Source organism: Nannobrachium achirus (assembly GCF_963921795.1).
Source record: "Nannobrachium achirus genome assembly, chromosome: 24".
Taxonomy (NCBI): domain Eukaryota; kingdom Metazoa; phylum Chordata; class Actinopteri; order Myctophiformes; family Myctophidae; genus Nannobrachium; species Nannobrachium achirus.
This window is the reverse complement of record NC_137831.1, coordinates 36,874,063-36,888,538: the sequence shown is the minus strand read 5'-3', so window position 1 is coordinate 36,888,538 and position 14,476 is coordinate 36,874,063. Positions and strand designations below refer to the sequence as shown.

Genomic DNA, 14,476 nt, shown 5'->3' with positions numbered 1-14,476 from the left:
AAAACCTATGCTTCCATGTCAGTGGTGCTCAAACCTTTTCATGTCAAGGACCCCCAAAATGATATGTATTTGGCCACAGACCCCCATCTCAAAATATTTAGTTCCAGGGACCCCCAGAAGCAAAAATTGAGTTACAAATGTTCGCTTTGAAAATGCGTATATCCAAAGATTTGCTCTACAAGCTCGCAGCACAGCACTCGGTGCCACACTGTGAGCTTGTATATCTGCTTTCAATAGTTAAAGCATTCAATGATTCTAGTCTAGACCTAAATGGGTTAACGCTCTCCTCGCTTCCTTCTCTCCCCTTCCTTTCCACACGAGACACCGTGCACTCTCGTCATCATGTTTATTTATACCTTCACCTTCCTTTCCAAAAAACCTCCCATCCTCTGATTCAATCTCGGGCACGTGCACACATACTGTAGACATCAAAAAAGGGGACATGAGCCCCTGCCCTTTTGCCCGTCTGTAAAGAAACTGCCCTCTCCAGACCATGAACGCATCATTTACCTTTATATGGTGAAAGAAATGCAGCTGCCCCGCCTTTCCACACCACAACCGAAGGCAGCATTCAGGAGAATTGCCCTTTTCAAAACTCACTTGAACGCAGCATTTTTATGTTGAAAGAATTCGCCATCTGTGTAGAAAATATGTTGTTTGTCGCCTCATCTCCAGTAGCTAAAGAGTAAGGGGTCACACCCCGGAAAACCTGTGCCTTTTAAAGATTCTCTGTACGTCCCTGTTCAATCTCCTTGCTTTGCTAAAGCCTCCTCTAATCATGTCCTCTGACATTCTCCTCCCCAAACACCCGCTTCCCTTCCTGGAATGTTTAGTGATCTGCAGTGTTTGGTCTCTGAGGCTTCCCCTCCAATCATCTGTTAGATTTACATTCACCTGCTTCATACTCATATATTCATTACATATTATTATTTCAAGCAGGTCATGGTTAAGTAAACGTGTGTCTTTTGCCGAGTAGGTTTAAACTGTCATATTTCTGTACAAAACAAGACACATTTTGTGGTTGTTCACTGCGTGATAATGGTGAACCAGATCAGTGGCCTTGTGGTTAGAGTGTACTGTCGTAATTGTGATTGGCTAGCTGGTACACCCAAGCCCCCAGATTGGCTTGTAAATATTGAAGCGACCGACCCTACTGGCCAAAGCTGGAACTGCAGGCGGGGTGAAACATAGATGCACGAGCATTAGAGCGCGCCGCTGGGGTCTACAATACGTTTCAATGGACGTCGAGTGACGTTCGTGACGTAATCACGTCTCAACGTCAGTAAAATTGGCAAACTTTCGTTTGCCAATTTCCCCCACAATGCACCTGGATTCAGCTTCTTCCAGGTGCTTCAAAACGCCACTGAGCAACTTGCATTGAAATGAATAGCTGGGGGCGGGGCTATACCTGGGACATGCGATCGCGGTGCTTGGCCTCCAGGCTCTCCTTGGCCTTCTGGAAGTGGGCGTGCTCGTTGTCGTCGCCGGGCGTCTCCAGGTAGTGGTCCACGGCGTCGGGGAGGCTGGGTGTGGCTGTGGGCACTGCAGAGGTATTATGAGGGGGTGACAGGCAAATGACACCACGGATGACAGAGAGAGAGAGAAAAGACACAGGAGGTTAGAGTTAGGAGGAGTTGAGGAGGAGCAAGGAGAACGGAACAGGGTTATGCCTGATTTCTATTTTGTTGTATAGGAATTGGCGCATACTGAAAACAGCCAGTCAATAAAGCTTGAGACGCATATAGTTTTCCTGAGCGCTCCCCTGTAGAGGGTGCTGCCGCCATTGCTGCGGTGTAATCAGCAGTGTAAAGTAACTACTGTAGGTTGTGTTTTTCTGATAACTTTTTATATTTATTGTATACATTTTTCCATTTTCAGAAAAGAACATGGCCAGCTCATGTAATAGGAGGACAGTATGAGTCACCAGAAAAAGAGGGGTGTTTTTGATGAATCTATCATGGTTAAAATGGAGTTTGAAGTTACAATGGGTTTGTATAGGAAGGGGCCCTGGGCGGGTAGTGTCTGATCAAATGATCAAATCAAATATCTAAATATTGAATCAAGCTAATTAAAATCTGTCCAGGGTGCTCACAAAAGCCCGATAAAATGTTTTTGTAAAGTGAAATATCCCTTTTAGTACTGTACTTAAATAGTCTACAATGTTGAGTAGTATGGGTACTTTACTTGAGTATTTCCCATTTTCAATATTAATTTTACTTCTACTCGACCACTGGCTGCTGTTTACACCGTGGCAATGGCGGCGGCGCTCTCTACAGGAAGCTCAGGAAAACGGTCTATAACGGGCTATTTTCGGTGCGCAAACTATAAAGGGGCCGCCATGTTCACAGAAAGATTTTTTTTAAGGGCTTTGGACATCATGTCCGGAGCGCTCAAAAAGGGCGAAGAGAGAAACCGCTGGCAGTTCAAAGAAACTACATTTCATGTGGACATGGGCCCTAAAATCACTTCCAACGTCTTGCACTCCTTTTCCAGTTTGTTCGGGATCGGCCGTGTCGCCGCGGGACACACAAACAAAAACAGAAACACCACCACCACCACAAACATCTCAACAGGGGTTAATGTGGTTAGCATGCAATCCAGCAAGAGAGAACTGAAGCTACTGTACTAGTGGCCAGATTCTGCAAGAGAAATAAGCAACCAGGTCTATGAAAACAAGCCCAAAAGAAGTGACTATAGGCCACACGAGCACTTCAAACCAATACGCATCGGCTATTTGAAAAGAGCAGATCTACCAGCTCACAGCACGTCAACGGGTTGTGAGCTTGTAGATCGGCTATTTTCCTAAATAAGTGAAACATTTTAAATATTTTCCACACAACATTTTAGGGTGTCCCTGGCACACTATGTTTTCAGGTGGCATTACGAATAGGGATGGAGATCGAAACAAGGTTCCGCTACAAACTCGATAACACATTTTTTGAGTACCCGGTAGCAATAAGCTTTGGGCTTATCAAGCTTGTTATCGAGCATAGCGGCCCATGACGTCATGTTTAAACTATCAAAACAAGAGGCAATCAAGAAGTGATTACAGTGCTATTCATAATACTAGCGTCTAGTCGGCGACCTGGCCAACTCGGGAACGATGTAAATAGGGAATGAATGTCCCGCCCTTAAATGCAAACCCCATTATACCTGTTGTCATAGGACCCGTTTTGACCATCTGTTTGCCTGTGTCCATTTATGCCCATATATGGAGATATCTGTTATCTGTCTGTCTGTCAGTGTCCATTTTATGTCCATATATGGAGATCACTGCAGATATAGTTCTGGGTCCATGTTATGCCCATATATGCCCATATATGGAGATATCTGTCTATTTGCGTTCATTTCATGCCCATATATGGAGATCTCTGTATCTGTCTGTCTGTGTCCCTTTATGCCCGTATATGGAGATCTTTGTGATTCTGCGTACATTTTATGCCCATATATGCCATTTGCGTCCATTTTATGCCCATTTATGGAGATCTCTGTATCTGTCTGTCTGTGTCCCTTTATGCCTGTATATGGAGATCTTTGTGATTCTGCGTACATTTTATGCCCATATATGCCATTTGCGTCCATTTTATGCCCATATATGCTATATATGGAGATATTCAGAGATTTTTTGTTGACTCATGTGGCGTACGTGATGTCAGAGCCTTTTATGAGTGATGTCACAATGAGTCAGCGCTTGCGCCGATTTCCTCCGGAACAGCCTGATGTCAACAATCAACCCCGCATAAGGAGATTCCGAACGTTTCGCGCCGGTTCGGGAAAACCGCGCGTCGGGTCGGGTCGAGACCCGGCACTGCACTCCGTGCCGCGGCGGGGAACGCGCGTGCCGAATCTGAAGCCGGTGGGACGAACGGTTCTCGAGATACGCGGATTACAGACACACACACAGACACACACGCAGAGACTTCTCGCATTTATAGATAGATAAAGCCATTTAACAATTATTGCACACAAATTAATGATTGTATTAATGATATTTGACAATATTTGTTACTTTTGTCAAATAGAAGGTGGTCAGCCAGAATTTGTCTCACGTCTTTCCACAACACATTAGAAAACGCTCAATAGTGGGCTCGATAAAAGCCCGGCTCAATAAGCAGGATCGATAAGGTGCTCATTATCAAAAACAACCAAACTACCAATAAGTAACTTTGCAGGGAAAAACAAGCCCAAAGTCACTAATAACAAGCAGACTTTGCAACACTGGCCGCTGTCTAGCTGGAAGGCAGAACTTGGAACAAACAAGGCGACTCCTGGGATGACCCATAGATAATTGTGTGACACAAGACAAAAGGCCCTTTCTCATGGGTTACTTTATTCAGAGCTTCATTTAGCCACTGTGCCAACATTCTGCGGCTGGACTGTAGCCCGCGGGGCAGATTACACAGTTTATCAAGTCTAATCAAACACGCAGTAGAATATAAATGGATTATTTATTCTGTGACAGCTATTTTTTTGAGCAGTAACAAGTGACCGGGTGCGTACTCTATGTCAGTATGTCTATATGGAATAATTTGAGGAGACTCTTTGTTATTTAAAGATACTGAGACGCTTATGGCCGATGTCCTTCGCTTGCAGCAGTGAAAGCGGTTGCTTTGTGTGTGCGACGTGAGCGTGGTAGAGCATGTGAAACTGGTTATGTCTAAGGAGAACACCTGATTTCACAGACTCACAAAAACAACAGGCAAGTTTTCTAATTTAACCCTATAGCGTCCCTATTCTGAGCAGGTCATAATGGGCAAGCATTCTGCCAAAAATAGTCGCCTATTTTTGCTATTTGACATCCGAAAGAAATTCTCTCTGTCGGGTCATGGAAGCCTCATTTATATGTCCAAAACGGTTACTCTTCAATAGCAGTTAGACATGCGGATCTGCTACTCTTGACGCTGTAGTATGATCACGTTGGGGCATTCATTTATGGTTTAAGTCAGTGGTTCTCAAACTTGGGGTCGGGTGAAAGCAACCGCTTTCACTGCTGCAAGTGAAGGACAAGGGCCTGTGAAGGACATGCTCACAACGCCTCGCACTGCGAGCATGTAGATCTACTATTTTCCACAATATTTATCTGTGGAACCGAGTCACAATAAATGTAATACCTACAATTCCAAGTGCTTGTCAGGGTGGGGGTCCCCAGTTCAAATATGTTTATTTTGGGGGTCACGGCCTAAAAAGGTTTGAGAACCCCTTACCTGGTTTAAGTGGTTGAATTCAGTGTTTTGTTTGTCGCCAAACGGGCAGGACAACATGTTTGAGTGACTCACATCCATGCTGGGTTTGGGGTCTAATGTCAAACCACTGGCCTGGTCGGCACGGACACAGCCATTGATGGCCGATCGACCAGGCTCTGACCACCACTGTGGCGCTTGTGGGAACGTGTGTGTACTTGCCATTATTATACTTGCCAGGACCAAATGTACCCCTCCAAGGCCTGGCATTTCATCATTTTATTTTATTATGTGATTTACAATCTGATCCAGGTCTTGAGTTAAAGGAGTAGTTCACCCCCAAAATGACTTTTTCTCTATTGATTACTCATGCCATGGAGAGTAGAGTTCAATAACATTTTTAGTTTTTTGTCGCATTCCTAAGACAAAAATGTGATAACAATAAATGTACCCCCATTCGTTCCGGATGGGGACCCGTTTCGAAACGGGTCCCCATCCGGAATCAATGGGGGTAAATTTACTCGAATCAAATTTTTGGCTTAGGAATGTGACAAAAAACAAAAAATATTATTGAACTCTACTCTCCATGGCATGAGTAATCAATAGAGAAAAGTCATTTTGGGGGTGAACTACTCCTTTAAGGCCACTGTGGCCTCAGGGCATGCCATTTATTTAGGGGCACAGCAAGGCCGAAGTTGAGGGGTCTCCCTGAAATTCCTTCCCTGGACCCCACAAGTATAGCAGAATGTGAGAAACAGACATTGTGATGGTTCCTCACAAGAGCAGTAATGTTTATTTTCTGGTTAAAGGGAGTAATGGTTGGAGGTTTATGCTGGTGTCGTGCATCGGAAATGCCAGGTAAACAAGCTCACGATGCCCTGAGATGTCCTCACAAGTATAGCAGTGTGTGTGTGTGTGTGTGTGTGTGTGTGTGTGTGTGTGTGTGTGTGTGTGTGTGTGTGTGTACAGTATGTGAGAAAAGGGTCTGTGGGCACAGAGGGGAAAAAAACAGAGTGCTTTCTCATTCCCATGTCGCAGCAGGCATGCTCGGTAGAGCAGAAACCACACACCCGCACAGACGGTGTAAACACACACACACACACACACACACACACACACACACACACACACACACACACACACACACACACACACACACACACACACACACACACACACACACACACACACACACACACACACACACACACACACACACACACACACACACACACACACACACACACAGAGAAAATGTAGTAGGGGGCAATACGGAAGAGAGGGAGAGATCACGTTATTGCGGTTTACTGCAAGGCTTAACTGTGCCAACACTGATGCACAAGGTTTGTGCACAAGGTAAATGAACCTTGCACAGCATTAAAATCACCGCCCAAGTGCAAAACCTTTAGACTTTCCTCCTTATCGCTCTTACGCCGTTTCACACGTGTGCTTTGTTTTGGCGGGATATTGCTTTGACCTTACGTTCATTCTGTGTGACCATAGCACTTCCATCCTCGACCCTAAGTGGCATAATTATTCCGTCACACTTCTTCAGGCTCCGCCTCACCCCCTGGCTCCAGGGGTGTCGCACCAAATCCTGGGCCCTGGGTACAAGGATTCACTGCGGGCCCCCCATGAATGTTCGTTCTTCATAGGGGGAGGGGGTTTAACCCATTTAGACTGGGAACGCATTATTACGCATTATTTTGTGCTTTAACTATTGAAAAATAGCAGATATACAAGCTCACAGCACGGCACCGTGAATATTTCAGATCCTAAGGTTTTTTTTTATGTTTCTATGTCAGTGGTGCTCAATCCTTTTCATGTGAAGAACCCCCAAAATGATATGTATTTGGCCAAGGACCCCCATCTCAAAATATTTAGTTTCAGGGACCCCCCAGAAGCAAAATTTGAGTTACAAACGTTCGCTTCAAAAAATACATATATTCAAAGATTTGCACACATTTTCACGACTTTTCAAAAATAGCAGATCTACAAGCTTGCTGTGAGCTTGTATATCTGCTATTTTTCAATAGCTAAAGTATAAAATAATTAAGGCCCCCTCCACCTTGGGCCCTAGTAACTCAGTCCCACTTCCCCTTGTGATGCCCCTGCTGGCACTCCTCATTCCTTGCGTCACTTCTTATACCTCACCCCTATCACTGTTCTCTCCCAGTATCTCTTCATATACCTCAGCCCCTAGCATTCCTCTCTCCTTGCACCACTTTGTGTAGTCTTTTCTTTTCTTTTTTTTTTTTTGATACGCTATCCTGCTATAGTTACTCTGCAACTTCTTGTCCTGTCGTTTGTTGATAAGGATTAATGTAATTGACTCTGATATTTCACTTTGTAAGTTATTCTGGAAAGGACTGTCCAAGCTAACAATGAGGTTGGAGGTCAAAAGGGGAAAGTGTCTGGAATATATGCTTTTTAATACTTTTCGCTGGTTCAATATTTTAGATATAAAGGGTGTTCAAAAGCACCGACATTGACGATATAATACAAAGGAACAGGCTTAGGACAGAGCCATGAGGGACTCCGGTCAACAAAGTGTACAGGACGAGGTTTAAGTGGTTAAAAGAGGAGCACAGCACACTCAAAGCGGTTGTGGTTAGAGGGAAACCGGCGATAGGAAAGAAGACAGCGAAATGACAAGTTATTTAAAAGCAGGGTTATTATAGTTAACTAAAAGACAAAAACAACAAACTATATCTAACTGGAACTAAAGTAAATGTCCATTGTTTTAGTCAATTTGTGTTATTTTTCTAGCATTGTTCAATCTCGCTCCCTGACACCCAAATTACAATAAAAACAACAAAAGCTAGCACTAAAACTAATTCAAAATAAACTAAAGTAAACTAAAACTAAGCCTATAAAAACTACTAGTAATACACCTTTGAAAACTAAACTGAAATTGACAATAAAAAGATAAAAAACTAACACAAATTTCCAAACTATAATAACCTTGCTTGAAAGGTTTAAGGGTTAGGGACAGACCGGGAGAAAGCTGGCGAGCCCGGTTAGCAACATCACTAACTGCTAGCAAATAGCACAGTGGTTCTCAAAGTGGGCTCTCCAAATGGACCCTTACAAGCCTGTAACTCTGACAGTGTACAAATGGGACCAAACGGACCCTAAATGTGAAAGTTTGAGAAACACGGCACTACTGTAGCGGCTAGAGGTTAAGGTCTAGCGGTTAGCGGCGAGCGGAGGAGGTCTTTGGGAACAGGGACTTACTGACACTGCTGCACACAGACAGGCAGTACTCCTCCGACTCAAAGTTATTCCGGTTGCCGCCGCAGCCGCCGTAGATAAACTGGGCGCAGCGGCCCTCCTGCCTGTCAAAGAACCAGCGCGGCAGCATGGCGCGGCACGGGCCCGTCTCCGCGCCGGCGCGGCACACCTCTGCGAGGGGGGAGGGGTGGAGGACACACACCAGTGTCGTTACGTTCACCTTCCGAAGCTGCTCGCCACGGTAAAGCTGAGTGTATGCTTAATGTCGGACTGGAGGTCCGTGCAAAATAACCCACGTGACCGGGGGTTTTGAAGACTTTTATCCAAAAGTTTAAAAGACTTAGATTCAATGCCGTTTTAACTCTATTCAGCCCAGCATCCATATTTTGTGCATGTCATAATAGGCAAACGTGATAAAAAATGTTAAATAAAATAACAAATAAACTATAAATAATAATAAGACTTATTAAAATTACAAAAAGATTACGAACAACATATCACAAAAGAAAATCGGGAAATTTCAAAACATTTCCAGTTGTTATTTTCTAAATATAAAAAATATTTAGTCAAAAACGCCCTATACTTAATTGTAATCAGCTGTTTTTTATGTGTAAAGTAGCACTAACAATTTAAATAAATAAAAATAGGCAAAATGGGACAAAGACAAAAAAACGACAGAAAAAGAACATAATATTATTTCCTGTGAAAAGACAGAACACTAGATCACACGGCGGCGAGCCCCGCCCTCACCTCGGACCACCTCCTCCACGGACTCGGTGGTGGTGGTAGTGGTGGTGGTGGTCGTCATGGCAACGTTGGTGGTGGGCTCGCCGTCGTCGATGTCCTCTTCGTCATCATCATCTTCGTCGTCGTCGTCGTCCTCATCGTCGGCGGTGGCGGCGGTGTCGTCGAGCGTGTCAACCACGTCCTCCTCCACTGCTCCAGCCTCGTCCTCGTCCTCCTCTTCGTCCTCCTCGTCCTCCACCCCGTCTCCGTCCCGGTCGTTGTCCAGCGCCTCCTCCACCTCCTCCACCACCTCCTCCTCCTGTGGAGATGATTAATTGTCACTTAAAATATTTATATAACAATTTAATTATATAACGATTTAATTGTGTTTTTGTCAATTACATTCCTGTTTGGCTTGTAGGCTTTGAAGTTGCACATGGCAGATATGACACATAACCTAAATATACAAAGAAATTACTTACATATTTGACAACTTTATACTTGAAAAAGAAGATTGATAGTGGAAATAGCCGATCTACAAGCATCGCGACGCGTTGTGAGCTCAAAGATCTGCAATTTCTACTATTTTTGAAAATCTTTGAAAATATGAAAAATGTTCAATATGTAAAAAGTATGTCAAAATAATTGCGATTATGTCAAATAATCGTGATTAGAAGATTATGTAATAACTGTGACAGCCCTGCAAGGGATGGGGATAATCGTTATTATCGTTTATCGTGACAAAAAAAAAAACACTCACAATGATGATATCGTGGAGATTTACATTTAGCCACAGCACTAACTGCGTCGCTAGCCGACAAATTAGAGCCGAACTAGTTCGAGATAGGCATCAGAAGAGTTAACCATCATTATAAATATTTAATATCAATGTTTTTTGTCTGGTGTGTGCTCTGAACAAAACACAAATAACTCACATTACCAAATCTAATTAGACGTGCAAGGTAAAAAATACAACAAAATAGCCTTTCTTTGACCCTCCAGAATGAGACAACAGCTTGGGAACAAGAAATCCTAACAAATTGTACTATAAAATATTCTTGTTTGATGTTGCTGGCGGGTCCTTTATACTAGTACAATTAACCCATTTAGAAAGGGTACACATTATAGTGTATTATTATTTTATGCTTTAACTAATGAAAAACAGCAGATATACAAGCTCACAGCGCGGCACTCGGTGCCGCGCTGCGAGCTTGTAGATCTGCTATTTTTGAAAAATCTTGAAAATTAGACTTCTGACCCGATTCTATAAGTGTCTTTTGAATCCTTCTAAGGTTTTTTGAAAAACCGATGTTTCTATGTCAGCAATCTGGCTTAGCCATCGTCAAAGAAAAGGTCCTTTTCACTCAACTGGAGCTCAGTCTGTTCTTGAGAGACTACTCTGTCAGTGGTTCTCAAACCTTTTCATGTGAAGGACCCCCAACATGATATTTATTTGGCCACGGACCCGCATCTCAAAATATCTAGTTCCAGGGACCACCCAGAGGCAAAATTTAAGTTACAAACGTACGCTTTGAAAATACATATATTCAAAGATTTGCACACATTTTCACGACGTTTTCAAAAATAGCAGATCTACAAGCTCGCAGCGCGGCACTCGGTGCCGCGCTGTGAGCTTGTATATCTGCTATTTTTCAATAGTCAAATCATTCAATAATCCTAGGCCTAAATTAAGGAATGATGATGAATGTTGTGGGCTGTATAACATTCGTCATCGAGCCACACTTTGGACGCCCCTGATTTAGCGGTTCATGTTGGTGTTGACAGGCCTACCTGCTGCTGCTGTTGCTCCACCACGGCAGGAGGAGCAGTGGTCCTGATCTCCTCCTCTGCCTGCTGCTGGTCGGCTGGCTCTGGCTCTCTCACCATGCTGCGAGGAGGAGAAGGGGAGGAGAGAGGACATTAGGGAAGGAAATGAGCTCGAAGCTTGAACTATTGTTAACTTCCTCTTCGCTGGCCTCTGCACGCTCCTCCAAATGATCCAGAATGCCGCAGCACGCCTGGTCTTAAATCAGCCAAAACATTGCTGCCCGCACCGAGCACTAAACAACACTGATGTTGGCCCACAAAGCAACCAAAGCCGCCCTACCCACCCCTCATCTCTTCAGCCTTCACCTCACCCTAGCTCGGTGGTTCTCAACCTCAACCAGGGGGGTCCCCGAATTGTTTTGGGGGGTCCCCAGATGACCAACTTATAGAACAATAGAACATTTTTATACAAATTGTGTTTTGTCATTGTCATTGTGTTTTGTGTCTTAGCTCATGTTTTTTCTCTTGACCGCTAATGTTTAAGAATGCGATCTAAATGCCAGATTCATTGCTTACATGGCACCCTAATTTTCTTGAGGCACTGTCTCTCTGCCTTGTGTGCGATTAACTAACGTGCTTTGCGTGAGTCGCTCTGGATAAGTGCCTCCTAATAGGCTCTATGCACATGTGGCCATATTGGAAAGAAAATAAAAGAAATCCTTACTTCCTTCACAGGTGCTACCAATGATTTTAATGAATGCTCTGTTCTAGTGATGGGCAATCCCGTTCATTTCAGTGAACGAATCATTTCGTTCACGTTCATGGTAACGATCCTTTCAAACGATTTGTTCACGTTCATAGCGTGATCGTCCCGTGAAAAACACAAACATCCTGTGTGCCGGGGGCTATTTCGGGGGGAGACGGTGGGGGTGTGAACGAAAGTGTGAACAACACATTTCAGGGATTGTTAATGTCTTGCTAATGATTCAAATTTTATGAACGAATCACTCATGAATGACACATCACTACTCCGTTCCATTTTTGGTACCTGTTGTCAGAGTAGTCGGTCTCGGCTCCGCCCCACCAGACGTCGGAGTCGTCGTCGTCCTGCTCGGCGCTGTCGGCGTCATGCTCCGCCTCGGCGGGGCAGCACACAAACTCCACGCCGCGGAAACGGTCGATGGCGCACGGCAGCAGCATGCCGTAGTCATGGAGGTTCATGGTGCGGTCGCCACACGACTGTAGAGACAGAGATAGACAGAGAGGGAGAGAGAGGGTGGTTTGCCATTTCAACCCATTAAAACCATGAAAACATCGGTATCATTCTAGATATACTGTATGTATGTGGCGGAGAGAGTCGCAGCTCCAGCCTGAAGCCTTAAAAGTCTAGTATCTGCCCTCGTTCCATAGGGATGTCCCTTTGGAGTGATGGTTAAGATATTGGACTTTCACGCGGGAGACCCGGGTTCGAAGCCGGGTGGGGAGGTTCGGATCACCTCCGTTACATTGGTGCCGTGACCCGGATCCGGGCTTCCCCGTAGGAGGAGGTCAAAGGGGGGTGAGTGTGGCGGAGAGAGTCGCAGCCCCAGCCTGAAGCCTTAAAAGTCTAGTATCTGCCCTTGTTCCATAGGGATGTCCCTTTGGAGTGATGGTTAAGATATTGGACTTTCACGCGGGAGACCCGGTTCGAAGCCGGGTGGGGAGGTTCGGATCACCTCCGTTACATATAGCAACATACAGTACAGTACGTTTTTTTTAGTTGTTTTTTTTAGGATTCTCTCCTTTGATTTCCAATGTCTCAATACTATCCTGCATCCTAGATGAGATGACCAGGGTAGCCTCCTTTGAACAACTTATCCACACAATGAATTAGAGTTTACATAATTTCCGGAAGATATGGGGTCCATATATTGGATCTATTGGCAACTGACTGACATAATAAACAGGATCATCAAACATGCCTAATTGAATACCATTCTTATTCACCAAATGCTTTTGAGAAGGTCTGTGTTCTGTGGGGGGAGGGAAGGAGCGGCTGGGCTAATGTAATCTTGTTGTAATCTTTTTTTTTTGCATTCTTGTTTCTTTGTTTTTCTTTTTCTGTATAAAATTGCTTGTGATATTGTTATGTAGAAAGGTTTATAAAGGTTTCAACAGAAAGCAATATGAAGTATTAAGTACAAGAAATAACCCCCTTAGGATTCAGAACATGGTTCTCAAAAGTAGCAGATCTACAAGCTCACAGCTGTCACTTGGTGCCGCACAGCGAGCTTGAACATTTGGTATCTTTGAAAAATAAAATAATTATAAGAAACACAAATCATCTCTTCTGGGGGTCCCTGGAACAAAACATTTACAGATAGGGGGGTCTGCGACCAAATACGTATCATTTTGGGAGTCACGATAGAGTTTGAGAACCGATGATTTAGAATGCACTTTGTATAAAGGGTTATCGGAGGGTGTGGGGTTCCCACAGGAAAAAGGTTGCGATTTGCTCTGAGAACTGAAGAATTCAGTTGCTGTGCCAACTCCCTGCCATGTTTATCGTCCCTGTCACTGCTGACGCCTTCATGTGGGTCTCGGGTTGGGTGTCGACAAGCACATGTCGGTTCTCAAAATGTATTTATTTCAAGGAACCCCTAAACTCTCAGAGTTACAGACATGTAAGGCAGTGGTTCTCAACCTGTGGGTCCCCAAATTATTTCTTGGTGTCCCCAGATGATTAACTAAATGTGCAATGTTGTTTTCTCACTCCACTGTAAAACATTGAACATAAAGTTTAAGTGTATAGTACATTTCTTAAGTGACAATTTAAGGACATTTTAATACCTTTGAAATTACAAATTGGGCAAACTGTCAAATATTAGAGGCAGACATTGTGAAAATAGCCGATCTACATGCTCACAACGCCTCGCAACGCGAGGCGTTGTGAGCATGTAGATCTGCTATTTTCACAATAGAACCGTGTTATACAAAATGTAATGCCTCAACTCTTAGAGCTTGTCAGTTGTAAGGGGCCAATTTGAAACCCCCTCAACAAACCCCCGAGGGTCCCTGGTCCCCCCACTTTGCAAATATGGTGGCAACGTCGTTCAGTAACACTGCTGTTCTTTGTGCAACTCGAACCCTCAAAAAGTTTGACATTTTCATTTCTATTCGTTAGTGCTGGTCTCATGCTGCAGTGTACAGCCTTGAGGCTGCTCATACCCGGAGGAAGGCAGTGTGCCTGCCGAAATGTTGGCTATATGCTTTTCAAATCTCTCTTGTCCGTTATTAAAATAAAGTCTTTGACACTGAAGCTACAAGGGTGCGGCGACTTTGATCTCCCCTCGTGGCGTACAAATCATAATTTGTGGTGCTATGGTTTGTCACACATTTATAACATCAAATATGTTATGTCAAAAACCAAACCAACCGGCAACAAAATGTTACTTTTTGAGGGCACGACTTTGCAGTGCAAACCTAATGGATGAACTCTACGTGCTCCACTTTCACAATCTCATCATCGCAGTTACAATAAAGTGCCTGGGTTTACTGCAATGCATTTGTGTGTTTTCATATGAAACAGA

General features: G+C 44.0%; 1 protein-coding gene across 1 annotated transcript in view; it reads right to left on the bottom strand.

Moving 5' to 3' along the window:
• Positions 1-14,476, bottom strand: part of LOC308280466 (amyloid-beta A4 protein-like) — an 85,044-nt gene that overhangs the window by 21,522 nt on the left and 49,046 nt on the right. The window contains exons 5-9 of the mRNA XM_080720740.1: positions 11,956-12,146; positions 10,932-11,028; positions 9,165-9,459; positions 8,418-8,585; positions 1,409-1,542 (exon numbers count right to left, since the gene is read on the bottom strand). Of these exons, the coding sequence (XP_080576866.1) occupies positions 1,409-1,542; positions 8,418-8,585; positions 9,165-9,459; positions 10,932-11,028; positions 11,956-12,146 (885 nt within the window). The remainder of the gene's footprint in view (positions 1-1,408; positions 1,543-8,417; positions 8,586-9,164; positions 9,460-10,931; positions 11,029-11,955; positions 12,147-14,476) is intronic.